This window comes from Castor canadensis, chromosome 12 (assembly GCF_047511655.1).
Source record: "Castor canadensis chromosome 12, mCasCan1.hap1v2, whole genome shotgun sequence".
In the NCBI taxonomy this organism is placed as follows: Eukaryota; Metazoa; Chordata; class Mammalia; order Rodentia; family Castoridae; genus Castor; species Castor canadensis.
This window is the reverse complement of record NC_133397.1, coordinates 97,237,104-97,264,350: the sequence shown is the minus strand read 5'-3', so window position 1 is coordinate 97,264,350 and position 27,247 is coordinate 97,237,104. Positions and strand designations below refer to the sequence as shown.

The 27,247-nt window shown below is 39.3% G+C and overlaps 1 protein-coding gene across 5 annotated transcripts in view; it reads right to left on the bottom strand.

The window, feature by feature from the left end:
- Sh3rf3 (SH3 domain containing ring finger 3) overlaps positions 1–27,247 on the bottom strand; it is a 385,180-nt gene that overhangs the window by 34,883 nt on the left and 323,050 nt on the right. For all 5 annotated transcript variants that reach the window (XM_074050559.1, XM_074050561.1, XM_074050560.1 and 2 more), the window contains one exon: positions 25,757–26,010. In XM_074050559.1, the coding sequence (XP_073906660.1) occupies positions 25,757–26,010 (254 nt within the window). The remainder of the gene's footprint in view (positions 1–25,756; positions 26,011–27,247) is intronic.

Genomic DNA, 27,247 nt, shown 5'->3' with positions numbered 1-27,247 from the left:
ATCCTGCTCCTATTTGTGTTAGTAACTACTTTCGAAGAATTGTCTCCTTACTAAATAAAGATAAACAAATGAGAGAATGGTAGTCACCTGGGGACAGTGACCTGTGGCCTGGGCTGGCCTAAGCAGGGAGCTATCTCCTTACACCAAGTGTCCCCCAGCTCATAGTCAGCAACTCTGATCCACTGATATTTGCACTTTTATGACAAAGAAAATTGTACATCACAATGTAATTATTGTGTACCTCCAGAATTTGTGGCATTCCTGGCTTCTGAAGAAAAGAAGAAAAATACATACAGTACAAACAATCCTCAGTCCCCAAATATGCCTTGAATGCACCTGCAAATCCTAACAGTGTGGGTAGGTGGGAGAACTCTCCATGTGTGAGCCGGGCCCTCACCTCGCAGCCTAGAGGGATGAACTGTGAGATGTAATCATGTGATAGTGGATGCTCAGGGCTACATGCAGACCTGTTTCTATCAGGTGAAATAGGAAACAGTTGAGTTATGGCTTAAAAAAAATTGAGGCATCAGATAGGTTGGAGACCTAGTGTTTTAGCCCTCTGACAATGTAACCCCATATTTAAAAGAAGGACAAGGTCAGGCAATTATGCCCACTGATGAAGCAACTGGGGTCATTCAATCACTCCATGACCTCTGATCAGGACAGCAGCTCCTTAGGTAATTTATGTACCACTGCTCTGCTGTCTGAACAACCCTTCACCCCAATCCATTAGCCCTCGAGTGGAAATGATGCCAGCTAGGCATGAGCCATTGCACTCTGGCCTCAGAAATAGTCTCCAGGGCTGCTCAAAGCTCTCCTGCGTGGGGACTCTGCACAGTTACCCTCTGCCTCTAGCTAGTTTCTGTTTAACCACCACATTACCTTGCTAAACCCAATGCATAACCAAATAAAATGTTTCAGAAAGTTCCAAGCCCACCACCACATCATCTCTCTAACCTCATCTCCTATTATCCTCCCTTCAGCCACTCTGGCCTCCAAGCAGCAATTAATGCATAACATACCCTCTTACCTCAGAGATCAGTGCCACTGTCCCTGTCCTCTAAGTCACATTTCCCCCAGGAGTTGTAGGGTGGGGTGGGAGGTTGGGAGGGTTCATTCAACTCATATACCATGTTCTAAAGAGAAGTCCCAGACAACCCAGCTGCACAGTGTCATCTGCCCCTCTACAATCTCCACCTCTAGCTCTAGTCTTTCTTTTTCATCTGAGGCACAGCTCCTCTTAATAGTCTGGGTAATTAATGTGTTTATTCTATGTCAATTGATTGTACATTGTCTCTCCCTCACTACAATGCAAGCTCCAGGAGGGTGGGGAGATAGGGTATTTAATTCACTGATATAATGCACCCCATGCCCCTGGGAAGATGCACAATACAGTTTTTGAATAAATGAATAATTGTTTGAGAAAAGGAAACTCCAGCTAAACATTACTACAGATTTCACAGATTTGAATCACTGGAGAAGAAAAAACACTCCACAGGAAAGGCATGGCTCACTCCACTGAATGGTAGAATTCTGGAATCTATTGATCTTCAGTGGGACTTACCTTTGATTTCATATACCTTGGGTTCCCAGCCTGTGCCCACCTAGACTAAACCACTAGTGATCTTAGCGATGCCTCAACAGCCTATATGTTCTTTGGCAAGTCAAGTCAACAGCTAGAGGCTGACTGAGAAAAGGATATTCCACAGTGTTTTCCCCTTGCACGGTCTTTAAGTGGGTGGTGTGCATGCTTCAGGAACGCCAAGGCCTCTAGATCCCATTAGTTCTAACTTAGCTCCCTTCTGTCCCTGGTACCTGGAACTCATTCAGTTCTAGAGAGTTCTCAGTGGTTATTCCTTTGAACCTTCTCTTTCTCCCACCTGTTCTATTTTCTGTTTCTGAAAATAAAGAATAGGTTAATAGGTTGGGGCTCCTCAATTTCCATGCTTATTTTTTCATTTCTGCTCTGTGCTCTGGATACATTCCTTTGTACAGATTTTCAATGTCATTAATTTTATCTTCAAATGAGTTCATGCTAGAGTTTATGCTCATTATGTATTTTTCTTTTCCCAAATTTCAAATGGCCTCTTTTTCCACCTGTTTATTCTCCCCCCTCCCCTTATTTTTTGATGGTACTGGGTTTGAATTCAGGGCTTCAGCCTTGCTAGTCAGAAGCTCTACTGCTTGGGCCACACATCCAGCCATTTTTGCTCTTGCTGTTTTTTGATACAGGTGAGCCAAGACTGCAGTTCTCCCAATCCAGCCTCGCACGTAGCTGGAATGACAGGTGCATGCCTCAGAGCCTAGCTATTGGTTGAGATGGAGGTCTTGAGAACTCTTTGCTTGGGCTGGCCTCAAACAGTGATTCTCTCAATCTCAGCCTCCCAGGTAGCAAGGATTACAGGCGTGAGTCATCCCCCACACTTTCCTTTCCTCTTAGAAGATCTTAAACATACTGATTGCAAAGACTTTCCAGAATCCTCTTATCTCTTTCTCATTTCTTGAGTATACTTGCTAACTTTTAAGTGTTAGTTTTCCTCCTGTACTTTGAGATCTTAGTGTTCCAGCTTACTTTGAGCTTGAGGATCTTGTTGCTGTTGTTCCCCATCTTTCCCAGAATCTGGCTGTTAATCCTGTAGCTCTTCTTCTTGGCCTCAGGGCACTCCCTCAGAACCATGTGACGGGCTGCTTGGAACTCGGTCCTGTAAGGGTGGTGAGGGTTTGGTTCTCAGGCTGGTACCACGTTCTGTTCTCTCCCACACTTCAGGCAGTGGTTCAGTGTTAACTGCCCCTGGAAGAGGCTGCAGCTGCTAGACCTGATGTATCAGGCTGTGCCCTCCTGCTACACACAGAAGTCCATATTGTCCTGCAGAAGAAGGAAGTCAGCAGCCTGCTCTCCATCTGGAGCTGGTAGGCCAGTGCTTCAACAATTGCTACTGTGAGCTCCACTTTGATTAGATCCATAAAATTGACCTTTTAAACACAGACCTCACTGTGTTTAGAACAGAGTAGGGGTTTCCATACGAACGCATTCTTCTATACAGTCCTCCATTCACTTCTCAGTGGATTGGAACGTGAATGCTAGCCATCAGATATTATCTGGACAGACAAAATCAATTATTATTCCACATAACTAGGTTTAATGAACAATAGTTCTGTCTTGAGAAAAAGTATCCATTGACCTAATTGTCTATCTGTGCAATGATATTACACTGACTTCATAACAAATCTTGAAATCAGTCAGCCCTCCAACATTGTTGTTCCTTGTCAAGAGTGTTTCTGACTAATCTAGTTCCTTTGCATGCTTATATTAATTTTGAATGTCATTTTCAAAAAAAAAGTTGGGTTGGATCCCAATTGGTACTCCATTAAATCTATAAGTCAATTTTTGGAGAATAAGCACCTTAATAATGTTACGTCTTTTCATGAATAATGTATATTTCCCTACTTATTTAGGACTCCTTTCATTTCTCTTAGCAATGTTTTGTAGTTTTCAGTGTACAGGTCTTCTCTCTTGTCAGATTTGTCTCTAAATAATTGCTATTTTTTGATGTTATTAAATTTGGCATAGGTTTTTAAAATGTCAATTTCCAATTTGCATATTCATTGATGGTATCCATGGGAGACTGGTTCCAAAACCCCATGGATACCAAAATTTTCAGATGCTCAAGTTCCTTATATAAAATCACATAGTGTTTATATAAAGTCTCTGCACATCCTCCTGTATATTTCTGATCATTTCTAGATGACCTATAGTACCTAATACAATGCAAATGCAGTGCAACCAGTTCTTATGCTGCGTTGTTTACTCAATAACAAGAAAAACATCTATACACATTAGCTACAGATGTGTTTTTTAAATTATTTTTGATTCCTGATTGGCTTAATCTATAGATATAGAACCTAGGCATATGGTCATCTGACCATCTATAGAAATACTTTTTTTTGAATATTGATTTTTATGTCTTGTATTCTTGCTGAACTCATTTTTAGCTCTAATGTGTGAGTGAGTGAGTGAGTGAGTGTGTTCTCCTCAGGGTTTTCTATATATAAGATCCTGTCATCTACAACTAGAAATAGTTTCACGCCTTTCTTTCCAACCTGCAAACTTTTCCCCACCCTGTTTTGGCCAGAACTTCCTGTACAATACTGAGCAGAAGTGTAAGTAGATATATTTGTCCCCTTTCTGATTTCAGAGGAAAGACATTCGGTCTTTCACATTAACTGTGGTGGCCCTGGTGTGCTTTCACACCAGGATGCCCACACCAAGATGCCCTTCATCAGATTGAAGAAGTTCACTTCTAGTTCTCATTTTCCAAGAGTTCCTAAAATCAGGAATGGATGCTGAGTTTTGTCAAATATTTTTCTGTACTATTGAATTATTTTCTGTATTATATTATTTTTATTTTTTTAGTTTGTTAATAAGATGAATTACACAATTTATCAAATGCTAATCCAATCATACAACCCAGGAATAAACCCTATTTGATGTATTATCCTTTTTATTTATTGCTGTACTCGATTTGCTAAAATCTTGTTTAGGACACTTATGTCTGTATTTATGAGGGATGTTAGTCTGTGATTTTATTTTCTTGTAATTGTTTGGTTTTGATGTTAGAGTAATGCTAGCTTTATAGAAAAAGATAGGGAGTAGAGCACCTACTTTGCAAACACAAGGACCTGAGTTCAAACCCCATTCCCACCAAAAAACAAGAAGATAGGAAGGCTGAGCATGGTGGTACATACCTGTAATCCCAGTACTTGGCTTTTTGCTCCCCCCACCACAAAAGAGCCCAAAGGAAGTTTCCACAGAACTGTTGTAATTCCTTCCTTAGTTATTTTATATCATTTACCAACAAAGTTGCATGGGCCTGGAATCTCCTTTCTGGAAGCTTATTAACTACTAACTCAATTCTTTTTTTTTCCAGGGCTCAGTTATTATTTCTTCAGTGTTACTATCATTAATTTTACAGAATGGTGGGTTTTGTTATGGATTTTCACAACTGCAAATTACATATTTTGATCATATTCACCCCATCAACCTCTCTTGATCCCTCCCTCTTCCTGCTAGCCCCTTTCCCCCAACTGACCCTTTTCTGCTTTCAAGTGGATATATGTGTAAGAGAAAACATGATATTTATCTTTCTGAGGCTGGTTTATTTTGCTTAATCCGATTATCCCCAGTTCTATCCATTTCCTGCAAATGATATAATTTTGTTCTTCTTTTTAAAATTTTTTATTAGTGTATATTAATTGTACAAAGCTGTTTCCCCTTGGAGCTTTCATAATACATATATTGTACAGATTAATTCCCTCAGTCACTCTTTCTTCCCCCAGCTCATTTTTAACAGTTTTTGGTAGGTTTCATTATGCCATCCTCACACACATACAATGTACTTCAATATTATTCACCCTTCATCATTCTTTCTCTTTCTCCCTCCTGCTCACCTCACACTTACATTTATGTGATATAAACACAGTATATATGTATACCTATGAATATTTATGTGTATATATATATATATCTATGTCTAGGTTCTGGATATGAGAACACGTGGTATTTGTTTTTCTTTGTCACTTAATGTTGCTAAACATTATGATCTCCAGTTCCATGTTCCTGTAAAGGACATAATTTCATTCTTCTTTAGGGCTGAATAATATTCCAGTGCACATATTTGCCACATTTTTTTATCCATTCATCTGTTGATGGACAGATAAGCTGATTCCATGAGTTGGCTATTGTGAATTGTGCCACAATAAATATGAGTGTGTAGTCTACTGTATAGTAACTTCAATACCCAGGAGTGGTATAGCTGTATCATGTGGCAGTTCCATTTTTAGTTTTTTGAGAAACCTCCATACTGATTTCCATAGTGGATAACCTAATTTACATCCCATCAATAGTGCATAAGGGTTCCTTTTTCCCCTCATCCTTGCCAGCATTTGTTATTTATTTTTCTTGATGGCAGTTCATCTGACTGGGGTGAGATGGAATCTCAATGTAGTTTTGATTTTCATTTTTTTATGGGAAAGGAATTTGAACACTTTTTGATGTACTTATTAGTCATTTGTATTTCTTGTTTTAAGAACTATCTGTTCAATTCACTTGCCAATTTACTGATTGGATTATTTTTTCTCTTGGTGTTTAATATTTTGACTAACTCAATTAAGTATACATCTATTACATCTATTGAGTTAGTCAACAGATGTATACCTATTCAGGGTATTTATTTCTTATTAAGTCTGATAATTTGCATCCTTAAGAAATATTTGAATATGTCAATTTCATCTAATTTATTGAATTTAGTAACATGAAGATTTTAAAATAATCCCTTATGATCCTGGACAATCTGATGTGATGCCACTTCTATTATTCTTGTTACAAATAACTTGTATATTTTATCCTTTGCTTTGTCGCTCTGGCTAGAGGTTTATCAATTTTATTACTGATCTTTTCAAATTATCATCCTTTGGTTTAATTGATTTTTTTCCTGCTGTTTTTCTGTTTTATTGATTCCTGTACTGATATTTTCCTACTATCTTTGTGTCCCTTTGCTATTTGTACTCTATTTCTTCAGGTAAAACCAAGGCCACTAATTTGACCTTTCTTTGTTTTATACTATAGATGCTCAGTGCTATAAGTTTCCCTTCAAGGACTGCACTTGTAGCATCTAAAGACTTTTGACATGCTATGTTTTCATTTCATTCAGGTCAAAAAGTTTTCTAATCAATCTCCTTTTTGATTTCTTCTTTGATCCACGGCTTATCATGAAATATGTTTAGTTTTCAAATACTTGAAGATTTAAAATATTTGTAATTATTTGTGATAGTAATTTCTATTTCAACTCATTGTGGTCAGGGAATGTAGTTAGTGTCACTTGAGGCCTTTTGCACATTTTGAGATTTAAAAATTATGCCACAGAATATGGTTTATTGTGGTAAATTTTTATGCCTTTACCAACAGTTGACAAAGTACAATTTTGGATTTGCTTATTTCCTCCTGGGGTTTTGATCTATTATTGCTTATGCATTTTGAAACTGTTAATTGGGACATCAACAGTTAGAACTGTTATGTCATCTTAATGAACAAACCCTTTACCACTATGAAATTGCCCATTTTATCCCTAGTAATATTTTTGGTTATGAATTCTGTTGTCTGATATTAATCTATAATCTTTCCTTTGATTTATATTAGCATGGTACATTTGACTTCTCATTATAGGCAGAGTTATATTTGCAAATTTCCCTACTAGCTATAATTGATTTACAACTCCCACATTAATGCTGGTGATACTTCCAATGGTCATTTTCAGGTATGTGCAGAGGGGCAAAAAATTTGAGTTCCCTGACATGTATCTTCCCAGCTGAGGTTGAACAAGGTGACTGACTGCCTTTTTGTTTCAGCTCCAAACAGACAACAGGAAGTAGGACAGTGAAGGGTAGTGCCATGGAGTTAATGTAGGAAGCCCTGGTTCTGGGGCCAGTGGGACAGTTTGATGAGGGCTGTCCCAGAAAATAAGCCTATTTTTTCTTTTTAAAAGTAAATAGAGTCAGCTAGGGTGAGATTGTAATCTACATGAGATACTTGTGTGCACAAGTATATGTACACCCAGAAGTAGTACATCAGTATCCACTCAGTGGTAACTTTGCAGAATGCAACAGCAGCAAAAGATGGAGCTGTGCTTATCTTATCTTCACTCCTAACCTGTTTGTGTCTTTAAATTTGAAGTTTTAAAGTGTGTTTCTTTTAAAAAAGTTTTTTTGGTGGTCCTGGGGTTTGAACACAGGACCCCACACTTGCTAGGCAGGCACCCTATAACTTGAGCAACTCTGCCAGCCCCAAGTATGTTTTTTGTTCATAACACATAGTTGGGGTTTGTTGTTTGTTTGTTTCTAATATCTTTCAATCTAACCCCAATTCTATTTGGGCTTGTTTAGACCATTTACATTCAGTATAAACCTATCATCCTACTATAGGTTTTCTCTTTGAACTATTTATTCTTTCTTCCATTTCCCTTCTTTTGGATTAATTAAATGTTTAATGGTTTGATTTTATCTCCCCTGTTAGCTTCTTTAAAATTTATTTATTTATTTTTATTCATTTATTCATATGTGCATACGTGGTTTGGGCCATTTTCCCCCTGCCCCCCACTTCCTCCCTCTCCCCCCACTCCCTTGCTTCCAGGCCGAACCTGTTCTCCCCTCTTCTCCAAATTTGTTGAAGAGAAGACATAAGCAGTAATAAGAAGGACATAGCATTTTTGCTAGTTTGAGATAAGGATAGCTATACAGAGATTCCTAGCATTGCTTCCAGGATAGCTAGACAGAGATTCCTAGCATTGTTTCCATGCACACATGTATTACAATCCGAATTGATTCATCTCTACCTGACCTCTACACTACTTCCCGGTCACCTTCCCATAGTGACCTCTGTCAATTTAAGGTTACTATAATAGCTCCTCTGCAGTGGGGACATCAAACACTTTCAAGTTTTGGGTTTCTTACATTTCCCTATTCCTCCTGTAATGTGTTCTCCCCTTAGTGTGTGACCCATGTTCAATATATTATTACAATTGTTTTAGGTCTAAAGTCTGCATATGAGGGAGAACATATGATTTTTGGTCTTCTGAGCCTGGCTAATTTCGCTTAAGATGATGTTCTCCAGTTCCATCTGTTTACTTGCGACTGACAAGATTTCATTCTTCCTCGTGGCTGAGTAAAATTCCATTGTATATAAATACCACATTTTCTTAATCCATTCATCAGTAGTGGGGCATCTTGGTTGTTTCCATAACTTGGCAATTGTGAATAGTGCTGCAATGAACATGGGTGTATAGGTGCCTCTGGAATAACTGGAGTCACATTCCTTTGGGTATATCCCTAGGGGTGGGATGGCTGGATCATATGGCTGATTTGTTTAGTTTTTAAGAAGCCTCCATATTGTTTTCCAGAGTGATTGCACCAGTTTGCATTCCCACCAGCAGTGTATGAGGGTTCCTTTTCCTCCACATCCTTGCCAAAATTTGTTGTTGGTTATGTTTTTGATGATAGCTATTCTAAGAGGTGTGAGGTGGAATCTTAGTGTGGTTTTGATTTGCATTTCCTTTATGGCTACAGATGGTGAGCATTTTTTATGTGTTTTTTTTTTGGCCATTTGAGTTTCTTCTTTTGAAAAAGTTCTGTTTAGTTCAGTTGCCCATTTCTTTACTGGTTCATTGATTTTGGGGGAGTTTAGTTTTTTGAGCTCCCTGTATATTCTGGTTATCAGTCCTTTGTCTGATGTATAGCTAGCAAATATTTTTTCCTATTCTGTGGGTGGTCTCTTCAGTTTAGAGACTATTTCTTTTGTTGTGCAGAAGCTTTTTAATTTCATATATCCCATTTGTCCATTCATTCTCCTAGTTGCTGAGCTGCTGGGGTTCTATTAAGGAAGTCCTTGCCTATATCTTGATCCATTTTGAGTTGATACTAGTATAGGGTTATCTGCAGGTTATCTGCAAGCAGATAACCACTTTTCCCAGCAACATTTGTTGAAGAGGCTATTTTCCATTGTATGTTTTTGGCCCCATGTCAAAGATAAGGTGGGCATAGTTGTGTGGATTCATATCCGGGTCCTCTATTCTGTTCCACTGGTCTTCATGTCTGTTTTTGTGCCAGTACCATGCTGTTTTTATTGCTATTGCTTTGTAATATAGTTTGAAGTTGTATATTGTGATGCCTCCAGCATTATTCTTTTTGCTGAGTATTGCCTTGGCTATTTGAGGTCTCTTGTGTTTCCAAATGAACTTTAGGGTAGATTTTTCAATCTCTGTAATGATTAAAACCATGAATTGTTGAACAAAATGAGCAGTGGTTGGAAGGCTACATAGGCCGGAACTTACAGAATCAAAGGGAAGGCTTAAACAATAGAAACTAGTTTTCTAGCTCCAGAGTACAGCGAATGAACTGAAATGATTGCCAGACCATTTTGTTCTCTTCTTATAATTCATACACCAGGAAGGAGTATCCAGTAGGTCCAACTTAGTGATGAATGTCATTGGGATTTTGATGGGAATTGCATTAAACATGTAACTTGCTTTTGGTAGTATAGCCATTTTTACTATGTTGATTTTACCAATCCATGAGCATGGGAGATCTCTCCACCTTCTATAATCTTCCTCAATTTCTTTCTTCAGAGTTTTGTAGTTCTCCTTGTAGAGGTCATTCACATCCTTTGTTAAGTTCACTCCTAGGTATTTGATTTTTTTGAGGTTATTGTAAATGGGATTGTTCTCATATATTCTTTCTCAATTTGTTCATTGTTGCTGTATAGAAAAGTTAGTGATTTTTGTAACTTGATTTTGTATCCTGCCACCTTGCTGAAGCTGTTTATGGTGTCTGTTTAGGAGTTTTTGGATAGAGGTTTTTGGGTCTTTGAGGTATGGATCATGTCATCTGCAAATAGGAATATTTTGACAGTTTCTTTACCTGTTTGTATTCCTTTTATTTCTTCTTCTTGCCTTATTTCTCTGGCTAGGAATTCCAGGACTATGTTGAATAGGAGTGGGGAGAGTGGGCACCCTTGTCTCATTCCTGATTTTTGGAGAAATGTTTTCAGTTTTTCTCCATTAAGTATGATGTTGGCTGTAGGTTTGTCATATATAACAATGTTGAGGTACATTCCTTCTAGTCCTAGTCTTTTATTTTATTGATGAAATAGAGAAAATTAAAAAAAACAGGTCATGTTTTCATTTTCATTAACTTCCAGGAATCTTTTAATTTCCTCTTTTATTTAATCAATGACTCACTTAGCATTGAGCAATGTGTTGTTCAGGTTTCAATTGTCTGTGTATTTTCTGCTGTTGTTTTTGTTGTTGAATTCTAGTTTTAATGCATTGTGATCAGACAGAATGCAGGGGATTATTTCTATTTTCTTATATTTGCTGAGACTTGCTTTGTGCCCTAAGATATGATCTATTTTAGAGAAAGTTCCATGGGCTGCTGAGAAGAATGTATATTGTGTGGATGTTGAATGAAATATTTTGTAGACATCAGCTACGTCCATTTGATCTATGGTGTGATTTTGTCCTAGAATTTCTTTATTGATTTTTTGTTTGGTTGACCTATCTATTGGTGATAGGGGGGTATTAAAGTCTCCCACTACCACTGTATTGGAGTCTATGTGTGCTTTTAAGTCCTTTAAAGTATGTTTGATGAAATTAGGTGCACTGAGATTGGGTGCATATAGGTTGATGATTGTATTTCCTTTTGGTGTATTTTACGTTTTATTAGTATGAAGTATCCTTTATCTTGTTTGATCAATGTAAGTTTGAAGTCTATTTTGAGATAAGTATTGCTACTCCTGCCTGTTTTCGGGGGCCACTGGCTTGGCAAATCTTCTTCCAGCCTTTCAACCTAAGCCCGTGCTTGTTTCTGTCAATGAGATGTGTCTCCTGTAAACAACCGATTGTCAGATCTTCCTTTTTAATCCAGTTTGCGAAACGGTGTCTTTTGATGGGGAGGTTGAGTCCATTGACATTCAGTGTTAATATTGATAGGTATGTGGTGATTCCTGTCATTTAGTTGTTTTTGTTGTTTATGGGTTTGATTGTATGCAGCTGAATCAATATTAGTCTCCGATTCTTTGTCTTTTCTTCTGTGATTTTATATTGCCTGTCCTCTTGTGGTTTTGTTTGCTTTTATTTTCTTTGTACAGAATTCCCTGGAGAATCTTTTGTAATGGTGGTTTGGTGGTCATATATCATTTTACAGTCTGCTTATTGTGGAAGACTTTTATTGCTCCTTCTATTTTGAATGATAGTTTTGCTGGGTAGAGTATCCTAGGGTTGAAGTTATTTTCATTCAGTGCCCAGAATACTTCACTCCACGCCCTTCTTGCTTTTAAAGTTTCTGTTGAGAAATCTGCTGTGATTTTGATGTGTTTACCTTTATATGTCGTTTTTTCTCTCTTACAGCCTTCAATATTCTTTCCCTACTCTCTGTGCTTGTTGTTTTAATGATAATATGTTGTGGGAAAATTCTATTTTGGTCAAGTGTGTTTGGCATCCTGGAGGCTTCCCGTACTTGAATGAGCATAACATTCTCTAGATTTGGGAACTTTTCTGTTATTATTTTGTAGAATATATTAGGAATTCCTATGCTTGCATCTCTTCTTCTTCAATGCCCATGGTTCTTAGGTTTGGTCTTTTGATAAAATTGGTGAGTTTTTGCATATTCTTTTCCCACATCTTGAGTTGTTTGAGTAATAGTTCTCAGTTTTTCCTTTAATTTCCATTTTATCTTCAAGTTCTGAGATTTTGTCTTCTGCTTGTTCTAGTCTGCTGGAGTGGACTTCCACTGTGGTTTTTATTCCTGTTTCATTTTTTTTTTTAGCATTTTTGTTTGTTTATTTGTTTGTTTTGGCAGTACTGGGGTTTGATTCAGCCTCTTATGCTTGCTAGGCAAGTATTCTACCACTTGAGCTAGGCCCCCAGCCCAAAATTTTTTTTTCTTTTTTTATTCATATGTGCATACAAGGCTTGGGTCATATCTCCCCCGTGCACCCACCCCCTCCCTTACCACCCACTCCGCCCCCTCCCTCTACCCCCCACCCCCTCAATACCCAGCAGAAACTATTTTGCCCTTATCTCTAATTTTGTTGTAGAGAGAGTATAAGCAATAATAGGAAGGAACAAGGGTTTTTGCTGGTTGAGATAAGGATAGCCATACAGGGAGTTGACTCACATTAATTTCCTGTGCGTGTGTGTTACCTTCTAGGTTAATTCTTTTTGATATAATCTTTTCTCTAGTTCCTGTTCCCCTTCTCCTTTTGGCCTCAGTTGCTTTTAAGGTATCTGCTTTAGTTTCTCTGCATTGGGGGCAAAAAATTCTAGCTAATTTTTTAGGTGTCTTACCTATCCTCACCTCTCCCTTGTGTGCTCTCGCTTTTATCATGTGCTCAAAGTCCAATCCCCTTGTTGTGTTTGCCCTTCATATAATGTCCACATATGAGGGAGAACATACGATTTTTGGTCTTATGGGCCAGGCTAACCTCACTCAGAATGATGTTCTCCAATTCCATCCATTTACCAGTGAATGATAACATTTCATTCTTCTTCATGGCTGCATAAAATTCCATTGTGTATAGATACCACATTTTCTTAATCCACTTGTCAGTGGTGGGGCATCATGGCTGTTTCCATAACTTGGCTATTGTGAATAGTGCTGCAATAAACATGGGTGTGCAGGTGCCTCTGGAGTCACCTGTGTCACAGTCTTTTGGGTATATCCCCAAGAGTGGTATTGCTGGATCAAATGGTAGATCGATGTCCAGCTTTTTAAGTAGCCTCCAAATTTTTTTCCAGAGTGGTTGTACTAGTTTACATTCCCACCAACAGTGTAAGAGGGTTCCTTTTTCCCCGCATCCTCGCCAACACCTGTTGGTGGTGGTGTTGCTAATGATGGCTATTCTAACAGGGGTGAGTGGAATCTAAGCGTGGTTTTAATTTGCATTTCCTTTATTGCTAGAGATGGTGAGCATTTTTTCATGTGTTTTTTGGCCATTTGAATTTCTTCTTTTGAGAAAGTTCTGTTTAGTTCACTTGCCCATTTCTTTATTGGTTCATTAGTTTTGGGAGAATTTAGTTTTTTAAGTTCCCTATATATTCTAGTTATCAGTCCTTTGTCTGATGTATAGTTGGCAAATATTTTCTCCCACTCTGTGGGTGTTCTCTTCAGTTTAGAGACCATTTCTTTTGATGAACAGAAGCTTTTTAGTTTTATGAAGTCCCATTTATCTATGCTATCTCTTAGTTGCTGTGCTGCTGGGGTTTCGCTGAGAAAGTTCTTACCTATACCTACTAATTCCAGAGTATTTCCTACTCTTTCCTGTATCAACTTTAGAGTTTGTGGTCTGATATTAAGATACTTGATCCATTTTGAGTTAATATTGGTATAGGGTGATATACATGGATCTAGTTTCAGTTTTTTGCAGACTGCTAACCAGTTTTCCCAGCAGTTTTTGTTGAAGAGGCTGCTATTTCTCCATTGTATATTTTTAGCTCCTTTGTCAAGGCAAGTTGGTTATAGTTGTGTGGCTTCATATCTGGGTCCTCTATTCTGTTCCACTGGTCTTCATGTCTGTTTTTGTGCCAGTACCATGCTGTTTTTATTGTTATTGCTTTGTAATGTAGTTTGAAGTCAGGTATCGTGATACCTCCTGCATTGTTCTTTTGACTGAGTATTGCCTTGGCTATTCGTGGCCTCTTGTGTTACCATATAAATTTCACAGTAGATTTTTCAATCTCTTTAATGAATGTCATTGGAATTTTGATGGAATTGCATTAAACATGTAGATTACTTTGGGGAGTATAGACATTTTTACTATGTTGATTCTACCAATCCATGAGGATGGGAGATCTCTCCACTTTCTCTAGTCTTTCTCAATCTCTTTCTTCAGAAGTGTATAGTTTTCCTTGTAGAGGTCTTTCACATCCTTTGTTAGGTTTACACCTAGGTATGTGATTTTTTTTGAGGCTATTGTAAATGGAATTGTTTTCATACATTCTTTTTCCGTTTGCTCATTGTTAGTGTATAGAAATGCTAATATTTTTCTATGTTGATTTTATATCCTGCTACCTTGCTATAGCTATTGATGATGTCTAGAAGCTTCTGAGTAGAGTTTTTTGGGTCTTTAAGGTATAGGATCATGTCGTCTGCAAATAGGGATATTTTGACAGTTTCTTTACCTATTTGTATTCCTTTTATTCCTTCTTCTTGCCTAATTGCTCTGGCTAGGAATTCCAGTACTATGTTGAATAGGAGTGGAGATAGTGGGCATCCTTGTCTGGTTCCTGATTTTAGAGGGAATGGTTTCAGTTTTTCTCCGTTAAGTATAATGCTGGCTGTAGGTTTGTCATATACAGCTTTTATAATGTTGAGGAACTTTCCTTCTATTCCTAGTTTTCTTAGAGCTTTTATCATGAAATGATGTTGGATCTTATCAAAGGCTTTTTCTGCACCTATTGAGATGATCAAGTGGGTTTTGTCTTTGCTTCTGTTAATGAGGCTTATTACATTTATTGATTTTCTTATGTTGAACCACCCCTGCATCCCTGGGATGAAGCCTACTTGGTCATGGTGAATAATCTTTTTGACGTGTTGTTGAATTTGGTTTGCCATTATTTTGTTGAGGATTTTTGCGTCAATGTTCATTAAGGAGATTGGCCTATAGTTCTCCTTTTTGGAGGTGTACTTGACTGATTTGGGGATAAGTATAATACTGGCTTCATAAAATGTGTTTGGCAGTTTTCCTTCCCTTTCTATTTCATGGAACAGTTTAAGGAAGGTTTGTATCAGTTCTTCTTTAAAGGTCTGATAGAATTCAGCAGAGAATCCATCAGGTCCTGGACTTTTCTTTTTGGGGAGACTCTTGATTGCTGCTTCAATTTCATTTTGTGTTATAGGTCTATTCAGGTGATTAATTTCCTCTTGGTTCAGTTTTGGATGATCATATGTATCTAGAAATCTGTCCATTTCTTTAAGATTTTCAAATTTATTTGAATATAGGTTCTCAAAGTAGTCTCTGATGATTTCCTGGAATTCCATGGTGTTTGTTGTTATCTCCCTTTTTGCATTCCTGATTCTACTAATTTGGGTTTTTTCTCTCCTCATTTTAGTCAGGTTTGCCAGAGGTCTGTTGATCTTGTTTATTTTTTCAAAGAACCAACTTTTTGTTTCATTAATTCTTTGTATGGTGTTTTTGGTTTCTATTTCGTTGATTTCAGCTCTTATTTTTATTATTTCTCTCCTTCTATTTGTTTTGGGATTTGCTTGTTCTTGTTTTTCTAGGAGTTTGAGTTGTATCATTAGGTCATTGATTAGGGATCTTTCAGTCTTTTTAATATATGCACTCATGGGTATAAACTTTCCTCTCAGGACTGCCTTAGCTGTGTCCCATAGGTTCCAGTAGGTTGTGTTTTCATTTTCATTGACTTCCAGGAACTTTTTAATTTCCTCTTTTATTTCATCGATGATCCATTCTTCATTAAGTAATGAGTTATTTAGTTTCCAGCTGTTTGCATGTTTTTTGTCTTTACTTTTGTTGTTTAGTTCTACTTTTACTGCATTGTGATCAGATAGTATGCACAGTATAATTTCTATTTTCTTATATTTGCTGAGACTTGCTTTGTGCCCTAGGATATGATCTATTTTGGAGAAGGTTCCATGGGCTGCTGAGAAGAATGTATATTGTGTAGAGGTTGGATGAAATGTTCTGTAGACATCAACTAGGTCCATTTGATCTACTGCATATTTTAGATCTTGGATTTCTTTATTGATATTTTTGTTTGGATGACCTATCTATTGATGATAATGGGGTGTTAAAGTCTCCCACAACCACTGTGTTGGCATTTATATATGCTTTTAGGTCTCTGTTTCATTCTTTTTTCTGAGGTTTTCCATATCATGGATCACTTCCTCTTTAATATTTTCAACTGTAATTCATTTATCTCTCTATAGTGTTCTCTGTTTCTCATTGGTGTTTACTTAGGGCTCCTATGAGTTCATTCATTTGTTTCTGTGTCTTCTTGTATTCTTTATTTTTGGTGTCTTGAAATTTCTTTTTTTTTTTTTTTGAGTTACACATCTGTATTAGTTCTTTTATTTTTTTTCATTTTGGTGTCTTGAAATTTCTTGAGTACATCTTGTACATTTCGGTTAACCATGTCTAGTATTATCTCCATGAAATTCTCAGTGATTACTTGCAGGATTTCTTCTTTGTGGGTGTTTTTATGGGCATTGCCAGGTTCCTTGGTGTCATTTATATTTGTTTTGTTGGAGTCTGGAATTGGGTATCTGTTTTCTTCATTTCCCTCTGAATCCTGTATTAAATTATTTTTGGGGGGAGAGTGGTTTCCATTCCTTTTTCTTCTTCCCCTCACTCTACTTGGCACTGTGCAACTATGTTCTTGATAGGTTAGTTGGTTTTAGTCTCCTTTTTTCTTTCTCTTTATTTAATTTGTGTTTTGTGGCTGTCTTGGGTTTTTAACTAGGTTCATTTGCTATTTCTGTCCCTGTTATGTGTGTAATTTAGTGATAACAAGTTCACAGGTTTGATACCCATCTAGTAGTTTATATGTTATATAGGAGAGCCCTTGGTGGTAATATCTATAAGCAGTGGGAGTTGGGGAGTTAATATTTGTAAGGCTAGCTATAGAAATTTGGGGAATTGGATAGGGTGGCACTCCCCTATCCAAAGTGGGGTGGGTAAGTGGGGGAAGCAGTGTGGGGGCTGCTGGTTTTCGTAGTCCTTGTGTATGTTTGGGTGTGTTTCTGTTGTTGTGGTAGATGGTGCTTGTGTTAGGGATTGCCGGGGTTTGTGGTGTATAACATTGGTTTAGTAGGTTGGTCAGCAGGTCACAAGTGTGTAGGAGGGAGGGTAGTCTGGTGACAGGTTGGGGAAGAATGCGAGGCAAAGGTAAGGGGTGGTGGACAGTGTGGATGAGAAGGGGCAGAACAAGTTGTTGGGGAGGACAGCAATGGATTTTAGCACAGGAGGAGGAGGGAGAGTGAAGGGGTGAGAGAAGGGATGAGAACATGATGATGGTAAAGTTGATAGTGTCCTATAAAGTCATTCAATCAACTATTGCTTCTCAATATGAACTAAAAGTAAAAATCATGGGCAAAATTCAAATGATCCCAAAATGTCATTTTAAAGATAATAAATCTCATGTTTTATAAGCACAGCTACAAAACTTGGCCACTTAGAGGACCAGTTATGTTTGCTTTTATGTTTCTGAATAAAATTAAACACAAACACATGCAAGTCCCTACACACCCTGTATATGTACAAACATGTATACATTTTAAATTACCTGAAACATATATGAATGTCTACAAGGTACTGATGGATACATACCTGGTATAGTTAAAAGGTAATTATATTGTTGGCTTGTGAATATAATTTTGCAGTAAGTACCTAGCAAATAATTTCTGTTGTGATTTAAATCCTGTATATATTTGTATTTAAGACTTCCATTTTAACTTATCTTTAAAAGGGATCTTTTCAAGTGATAAACTACGGTAATAATAAAAATTGCAGTTATATACAGATTAAGAGCATCTGGCAATTCTAAATGACATGACTATTTTTAATGAGGTATTTGCAAAAACTGAAAGTGCTGAAATTTAGAGGAACTGAATTTTAGGGATCTGAAAGTCTAGTCATTTTTCTTTACTATTATAGAACCTAGTTCATAAAAAGTTCTATGATAGCAAGAAAATGTGATTAAATTCTTAAATACTGTGTGACACTGAGAAATAAAAGTAGATACCTTCATGCAAAAAAGTTAATAGTATAGAAAGAAAAAAATAGTAATAGAAATAAAAATAGAAAACCCACAATAACAAAACAAATAAACAAAAAACCCCAAATCAACAGGAAAAAATGAACAAGCAAACAAATAAACAACAAAAAAACCCCTAAAACAAACAAACAAAATTTTACAAATTAAAAAAAAAAAAAAAGAAAAACACCAGGTTCAGGAACAACAGCATTTCAGTGTTAGTTTAAGTTCTGGAGTTACTCCTCCAGCATCCAGTGCTGGTATTGGCATATAAGCAGAAGCTCTGATGTGGTCTCACCAGGTGATTGGCTTGTGAGTAGTACTTTGTTCTTCTGTCTACCAGTTAAATTGAAATTGTGAGGTGAGGTAGCTTTGCCAAATCATGCAGGCTGGTCAGAGACATTGATTTTCTCAGCTGATAGCTGTGTTACCCTTCAGCTGCAGCTGCTTGGTCAGCTCCTCCCCCAGCGAGGTGTGGCAGTTCAAGTTTGAGTGCTGCCCTCAGGCTCAGGAGATGAGCTCTAGTTGCCCTGCTTTGGAGCTGGCTTTTTGCTGTGCTTGTTTACTGGGATTTGCAGTCTGGGGGCTTATTTCTTTGCCCCGCCCCCTTTCTCTGGGGCATGGTCAGTATTCCGGCAGCCCCCCCGCTCTGTGTAATGACGGTTTGCTGTTTGTTTTTCAATTTTGTGGGGAAGTTTGACTTTGGGGGCTGCTCACTGGCTCAGAAGATGAGCTCTGTGATCCATTACCTGCCCTGCTTTGGGGAGTGGCTTATCATCTGCCCGCTCTGGGCCTTCCTGCCTTTCCAGTGTTTGTTTTCTGACAGATCACACTGAGATTAGCTCTTGACCCTCCCCCTTTCTCTGGTGCACTTTCAGCACTCCCGCTCCCCTCTGCTGTTGTGCTAGATTATGGTTCGCTGTTTTGTTACTCAGGTTTTTTTGGGGCGGGGTCAGTCTGCCCAGGGTCTTTGCTGGTTTATCCCTGGGACTGGCTGGGGGAATTCTGCATGATGCATGGTACTCACCTGTTTGGTCTGTCAAATGTCTCCCAGGCAGGTTTGGAGCCAGCAGTGGCAGCTCTCAAGTTTTCTCAGTGTATCGTGTTGTAGGGAGGCTTTCCATGGTCTAGGGGTTCAGGGTGTCCAAGGTTATTTCTGGTTGGTGCTTTATTTTCACCAAATGTAGCTCCAATGTCTCAGGGATGTTTTGGAGTCATGGAGCTCAGGCCATCTGCTTCCGTACCTAGTCATCATCTTGGATCCCATATCCCCTGTTAGGTTCTTTGCTGTAACTCTGTTTCCGTATTGAGCAGGTGCTTACATCTTTAACTTACCAGCAATTCCAATTCTGTAGCTCTTCACATGCAGCATAAGAACCTCACAATGTTATGCACACTACCTTCTCTCCCCACCCACCCTTTGTGCTTTTATTACACATTTTACTTTTATATCTACACTGCATAGTTTTGACTTTTGTTTAAAAGGTTCATCATATCTTAAAGATACTTAAACAATAAGAAAAATAAGCTTCTTTAGTTATTTTTTCCAGTGCTCTTCATTTTCCTTTCTATTGAATCCTATTTCAGACTTCTTCCTAACTTTATGAATATATGGAATGCAGTTATAATACTGCTTTAGTGTCTTTAAAATTGAGAATTCTAGCCAGGTGCAGGTGACTCATGCCTGTAATTCTAGCTTCTTGAGAGGCTGATGTTAGGAGGATCAAGTTTCTAGGCCAACCCAGGACAAAATAAATTCAAAGACCTCCATTTCAACAGAAAAAAGCTGGGCATGGTGGTACATGCCTGTCATCCTAGCTATGCAGGAAGCATAAAATAAGAGGGTCATGGTAGGCCAGACTGAACAAAAAGCAAGACCCTATCTCCAAAATAACCAGATAAAAAGGGTTGATAGTATGGCTTAAGTGGTAGAGAGCCTGCCTAGCAAGCACAAAGCCCTTAATTCACATCCAGGTACTATAAAAAAATTGTGAATTTTAATGTTTATTTCAGTTTGGGATGAGTTTTGATTGACTGGTTGATATTTTCTTTGTGGTTCATCTCTTTCTGCTCCTTTGCATGCCTAGCCATTTTTTTTCTTACATAACATTGTGTTTTTCATGTTGTTAAGAGATAGATAATTTTGTATTTCTATAAATATTCTTGAGCTTTGTTCTGGAACACAGTTAAATTAATTGGAATCAGTTTGAGCCTTTTGAGTCTTGCTTTTAAGATTTGTTTACGTGGACTTAGAGCTGTACTCAGTCAACGAACCAAGGTCAAATCCTTCTGTGTTGACTATTCAATGTCCTAGGGATTTGGAATTTCTTCCAGTATAGCTGGTGGGAACAGTAGTTATTTCCAGTCTGTGTGTATTCTGGGTGCTGTTAGCACTAATTCTTTCTTTTCCTGGCTTTGGGTATTTTGCTCACATGCATATGCTGATTAGTTCTCAGCTGGTTAACCATCCTGTGCATTCCCTGCATGTAAAATTAAACTAATGGAAGAGAATGCTTGTCATCCATAGAGAGCTTTCTGATCAGCTCCTTCCTCTCTCTGGTTCTATGCCCTGCAAACTGCAGCCATCTCTGCTGTACCCTGCTAGGTTCCACCTGGCCACACCCCCTGTGTCCCATTTTGCACTTTCCTCAGAAATCACTCTTCTTGGTTGTCTAATGTTTAGTTTCTCAAAAACTGCAGTTTTATATATTTGTTTGTTTTTCTAGTTGTTTCAGGTAGGAGGGTTAATCCTGTACTCATGACTTCAGCTTGGCCATAGGGAGAGTCTGCTTCATCTTTCAAATACAAAATTCTGATTGTATCTATCTATTATAATAATTTAAAACATTTTAATGTTCCCTACTTCCCCTAGGATGAAACCTTAAATTCTTTGACATGGTCTGAAAGGACAGTCATAACTTGCCCCTGCTTGCCTTCTTACCTCACTGTAGCCTTTTTTGGTTCTTCCAAAATGACCTTCTGTCACTTTTCAAATGGACTAGGCTTCTGCTGGCTGCAGGGTTCTTTGCATGTCTTCACTCTGCCTGGACATTCCCCTCACCCTGCCACCAAGCACTGCATGCTGAGTTTTACCCATCCCTCAGATTTAAAGTAAAGTTTGTCTCTGTAGACAAAGTGTCATCCACGCCCCTGCCCCCCACCACATCTCTTCCAGTACCGTCAAACTAAGTGAAGTTACCCAGAATAGGAACTGTGGTCTTATTTTGTACTAGTATTAGTATGCCTTTGCCCTTGTTGATTCTTCTGCCTAGAATGCCTTTCCTGATTTGTCAGCCCAGATAGTTCAATTTGTTCTTTAGAAATCCAGACATTATTACCTTCTTTTGAAAAGTTTTCACACACCTTCCCCATCCCCTACCCTACTTCCCTCCCTCATTTGAATGAATTATCTCTCCTCATGCTTTCTGAAGTGCATGAATATCCCACCTATGCCTCCACCTATACAGGAGTCTTTTCAAACTTTATTGCAGGAATTTGTTTCTTGTTCTTTTCTCTAACTAGGGCAGAAATGGGTATGTCTGGTTTTCTCTGTATTTCCAGACCCTTGCAAAGTGCCATGCCTATATCTAGCTCTTTCTTGGATGTCTTTTTTTTTTGATAATGAATAAGTGGTTGTATGGAGCTCTTGTCCCTGCTAAGCAATGACATGAGACTAGACGGAACACAGGCAATTTGCAGAGGATGCTGTGTCCTTGGAAAAGGGAATTGCATTAATCAAGTAGAACAATTCATATTGGATGCTATGGCCAATGCAATTAAGCCTTTGTCAAACTGCCTGCCTTTGGCTCAAGATGAGAATATTGTTGAAATGCCTCCCAACTCAGGGCTGGGGTCTGCTGAAATGGGCAATTGCTGTAGCAAACAATCTATTACTTGTACTGCCATCAGTGTTTCTCCCTCTAAATGAAGAATGAAGTGAAAAATGCTGTGGGAACTGAGTGGCATTTAATTTACTGATATGCCTTATAGGAGCCATTCTTTAACCTGGCTGAGACAGCAAGAGCGTGGGAATAAGCATTGGGTTGGGAGTGCTATGGAAGCTGGTTAACCATCTTTTGCCTCACTGTCCATGCATGTAAAATTAAACTATTGGAAGAAAATGATTGTCAACTATAGTGGTTACTATGGTGACAAATGACACAATGTTGTGCCACCCTGAGCCATGCCAATTTCTTTTGGTTCTGCTTATTATTGCATGGAAGAGAAATGACTGGCAGAGCTCCACTTTCTTTCTGAATTGGGTGGGTTTCTAGCAAGGCTTGGCATGGAAAAGTCATTATGTTGGCTCTTTTGCATAGATGACTCAAGGCCACTGTTCTAACATCTTCACTCACCAGAAGGAGCAGGATTGCTCAGCTTTCCATATCTTGGTGTTGAGTGAAACACACCTATATGGCAGGCTGGGCTGACTGATGAGATGCTTATAACCAAAAGGAACCTGGCCTAGGCCATTTTCTACTCCTGATTTTGCCTGGTGTCTTGGGAGCCAAGGAGGTCAGCATCTTGGCATGCTTCTGACAAGTATGGAAACTCAGCTGATCACCAGGTCACTTGTCCCTCACAACAGCTACATCTGTAACTGGAGTATATCCAGGGACACCAGCAGATCAATTTAAACCATAGCCTAAGTGTGGCTGACCAGAAGAAGGTAAAGGGTTGGGAAAAGTAGTCCAGGACCAGATAATCCACTTGCAGACCACTTGTGGTATAGAGAAAACCATGTCTGCATGGTTCCACAGGAAAGGGTTGCAAAAAACACAGACTGTATTCTTGGATAATTTGAGCCAAAAAGATATTTATGAGCCAAATGCCAGTGACTCATTCCTGTAATGTTAGGAGGCAGAGATAGGAGCAGCTGGTTCAAAGCCAGCTGGGATAAATAGACTGTCTGACCCTATCTCAAAAATACCCAATACAAAAAAAGGGCTGGTAGAGTGGCTCAAGCAGTGCCTACCTAGCAAGAGTGAAGCCCTGAGTTCAAACCCCAGGTACCACCAAAAAAAAAAAAGATATTTATAAAAGACTAATGGGCACTTATAGGATCTCTTGCTTTGTTGAGCATCCAGGGCAGTGTCCAGATCACCTGTGAGGTTTCTCTGGTGCCAATTCCACCTCTTCTGGTCATGAATACCACTCTGAAATTCACCAGAAGCCTAACCTGCACCCACTGATAATGCTAGACCTCCACCCTGTACCTCTGAAAAGCTGAATGTTTTCGTCACTTCTTTTACCCCTAAAAGACATCCACACAGCACCCTGTGTTTTCTCTTCTGAATGGAAGCATGTGAAAAAGCATCTATCCCCAGAGTTGGACCATATGCCTCTTCCTTACCTACAGGACAGGCTAGATACACAGGGTTTCCTTTATCTTGTGTGTATGTGTGGAGATTAGCAGGATTCCTAATGTGGGGCACCCAACACTCACCACATCTTTCACAGTCCCATTTCCAAACCTGGTTAATCATCTGCCATAAAATAGCTCCCCTTTGATATCTTCTAGGCTGGGCCTGTTGTTATCACTTTCCCAGTTAACCAGTCCCAGAGCCTGGTCACTGGACTTGGTTTCTCAGTCTCCCTGAGCACATCCACACAGCCTCTCTCCAAGTTATAACTACTCTGCCTCCCTGTGCCCATGCTGCACCCCTTGCTGGGCAAGTCCCCCGCTATTTCTCACCCTCTCTAGCTGGCTCTTGACTTGGTACAAGCTGCCCCAGAAGAGCAAGGGGGTGCTATGATGGGCCATGTTGGTTGTGGTTTAGTGTTGTTACCCTGGCTTCAAATCCCTCAGAGGGCCCCCCTTAGAACCTTGGTAGGAAATTCCATTTCTTTTTCAAGAATAGGAATCTGTTCTCTGACAAAATAGTGGCAGTGTATTGCCACTAGACAGTCCTCACCTACCATCCTGGGAGGTGAGCACCATGCATATACACTCCCATTTTACAGAAGGGGAAGCTGAGGCCCTACTTGCTGACTATGGTACTTATAACCACTAAGAGCCAAGTGTGGAGAAGGAAGGACCACAGTATTGGCATCTAGTTAGAGACACATCTCTTCTATCACTTTTGTTCCTTAGACTATTTTTCTCCTCTTGCCTCAAACGTGCCCTTTGTTGTTCCCCTGCCTATGTTATGTTGCTGCTCATTCTGGGAACAGCCTTTTCTGCTTCCCAGCCTCCTTCCCCAGGTACCCCACACAGACTCTGCCTCTACCAGCACCCTCAGACCTCCTGCTTCCAGTCTGGCATTGTATCTTTGACAGCTGGTCAGTTGGTGAGAGCCTAAGGAAAGGGCCAGCATCATATGTAGTTGGCAGGCAAGTTGACTGCCATCGACTAGACTACAAAGCTTTCAAAGTGGTCCATGTCAAATTCAGGCTTTCCTGAAAGGACTCACCAATCCTTCCTGCCTGAATTCATCCAAGGCAGGTTGCCTTCCTCAGTTTCAAGTCCCACAGTGGATGAGACCATGATATTCCCCAACCATTTTGTCCCAACAGCTGTGATGCAGGAGGAAGCTCTGTTATGCTTAGTATTGTCTTGAATTTTCACACTAAGAATATTGCTTCTTGAAGCACTTCTAATTGGCCATCATCTGTCTGGCTAGTCAAAAAGAAATTACTTCATTTTATTGCCCCAAAGATCACATACTCTTTTTGCTCTTTAAACTGGATTTGGAGAAAAAGATGATTTCTAAGAGGATAGGGTGGTTAGAGAAATTCTGGGTTACACCCTCCCTCCCTGGATTGCTTTCACTGCACAGTGGCAGTGTCGCTGACTCTGTGGTTTTGGAAGGTCCTGTTGTATGAGTTCCCAGGAGCAACCTGCCAGTCAATCTTCAGTACTTGTTATAACTTGATGCTAAGGTTCCAAGAAAGATCTTCAGGTGCCTTTCAAATCACCCCATGATTTCTTTTCATCTCATACTATCATGAGAGCAAAACTGGTTTTTCCTTAAGTTCTGTCAGCCTATGGATTGATAAAGTCTCTAAAGGGGAAGAAGTCAATGACCATCATTCCCTCCATGCTCAAAGTGCTTCAGCACATTACAAGCTCTGCCCTGTGAGGTGCTGCCTAGTGGGAAAACCTTGATTTGGCCAAGTGAAGGCCTCTGTGGCCAGACCATAGCCATTTCTCTGGGGCAGGCATCCAGAGGCACTAGCACTAATCTTATGGGTCCATGCAGTTCTCTTGCCACAGTGAAATGTGCAAATACATTGGCGACATCATTTTAGCTGTCAGGATAAAGTAACATGATAAGGCACATGCACTTCTTGGAAATTATGACAAATAAATCCAATTCTCCCCACCATGGCTTGCTAGACAGCAGAGCTAAAATGTGTCTCATAATTTGTGTCCCAAAAGTCCCCCTTGTTAATTCCTAGTAGAGTGAGGCTCTGGTAGTCTTCATCCATACCTGTTGGGATGCTGCCCCGAGCCTGGCTGGCTGCTGTCTGAGCTGTGTGCCGAAGGCAGTTGCCTGTTGGTGGGGAGGCTGTTGGGTGCTGGGCATGGGCCTGTGGAGTGGTATGTGGAAGGGTTGGTCTGGTAGCAGTAGCTGAACTGCTCAGACTTCCACTGCTGGGGTGCATGGTGGTAGTCATCCCTTTGGCCAGCGAAGACCCTCCAAGCACATTGTTCCGGGGTGACCCAGACCCTGCTCCAGGAACCCTAAGGGAATAAGCAAAATCAAGTCAGTGATAGGGCTCAGATAAAATCAGGCCATTTGCCACTGGCAAAGACCTACTTTAACATATAGGCCCTAAGAGATGAAGGTCAAGTGGTCCAGGAAAGTCCTAAAATAATGTTAATATAGTGCTTTAGTTGAAGGACCCCCACAGTGCAGTACTGTCCTTCTTCAGCCTCAGAGTTATCCTGAAATTCACCTTCTGCCCCGACAATAGACCAGCTCAAACCATGAGTTTGCAAATCATCTTTGCTACCTTATATTTAGTCTTTACAAACCTAATAGATGAGACTTTCAAATTAGGGTGTTCTATTTGCAAAGCCATGACAAATCTTCAGGGCAGCAGAAAGAGGTGCCTTCCAACCAGTATGCATTTTCCTTCCTAATGCCCACTCTCATTTGCAATAGACATGTACCCTGGGATCCCCCTTTATTGGCAGTACTGGGGTTTGAACTCAAGGCCTCATGCTTGTCAGGTAAGTGCTCTACCATTTGACCACTCTTCCAGCAGCCCCCCTTTTTTGTTAGGATATATTCATTGTACATTGGTTAGATCGCCCCACTGTTTCCCTCACCCCCTCCCTGCCTCTCTTAAAGCAATTGCAAGAATTTTCATTGTTCTATTTCATATAAGTATATGAAATCCATTAACCATATTCCCTCACCTTAATCTCTTTCATTCACCCTCCTTCCTCCCACAAGTACCCTCCTACACTATACCTATTTTACAGTTCTATCTTTCATTATTAATTTCTAAGTTAATGTTTAAAGGGGTTTCTCAATATATCCTCACTGTGAGTATACTTTACTTTGGTCTTTTCAACCCCTTCCATTACTCTCCCTTACCCCTTCCCTCCCATCCCCCATTTTTCAACAGCTTTCAATACATATTATTATATTTCTGCCTTCACAGATGTTATGTATTACAATATTGTTGATGCTCTATCATTATCTTTTCTGTTTCCTCCATTCCCAAGTCTCATAGTGTAGTTCTACTATTACAAACATGTTATACATATAAGTTTGTATATGATCATGTTTGGTTTTTGTGTGTATATGTTTATCTTTTGAATCTATCTTCCATGTATGAGAGAAAACATGTACCTGGCATCCCTTTAAAATAAATCCCAGATATCAGATGTGGTAGCACAACGATGAATCAACTCTAAGCACTAGTCTCTCAGGACACTTGCACTACAAGGCACTTCATGATGATGACTG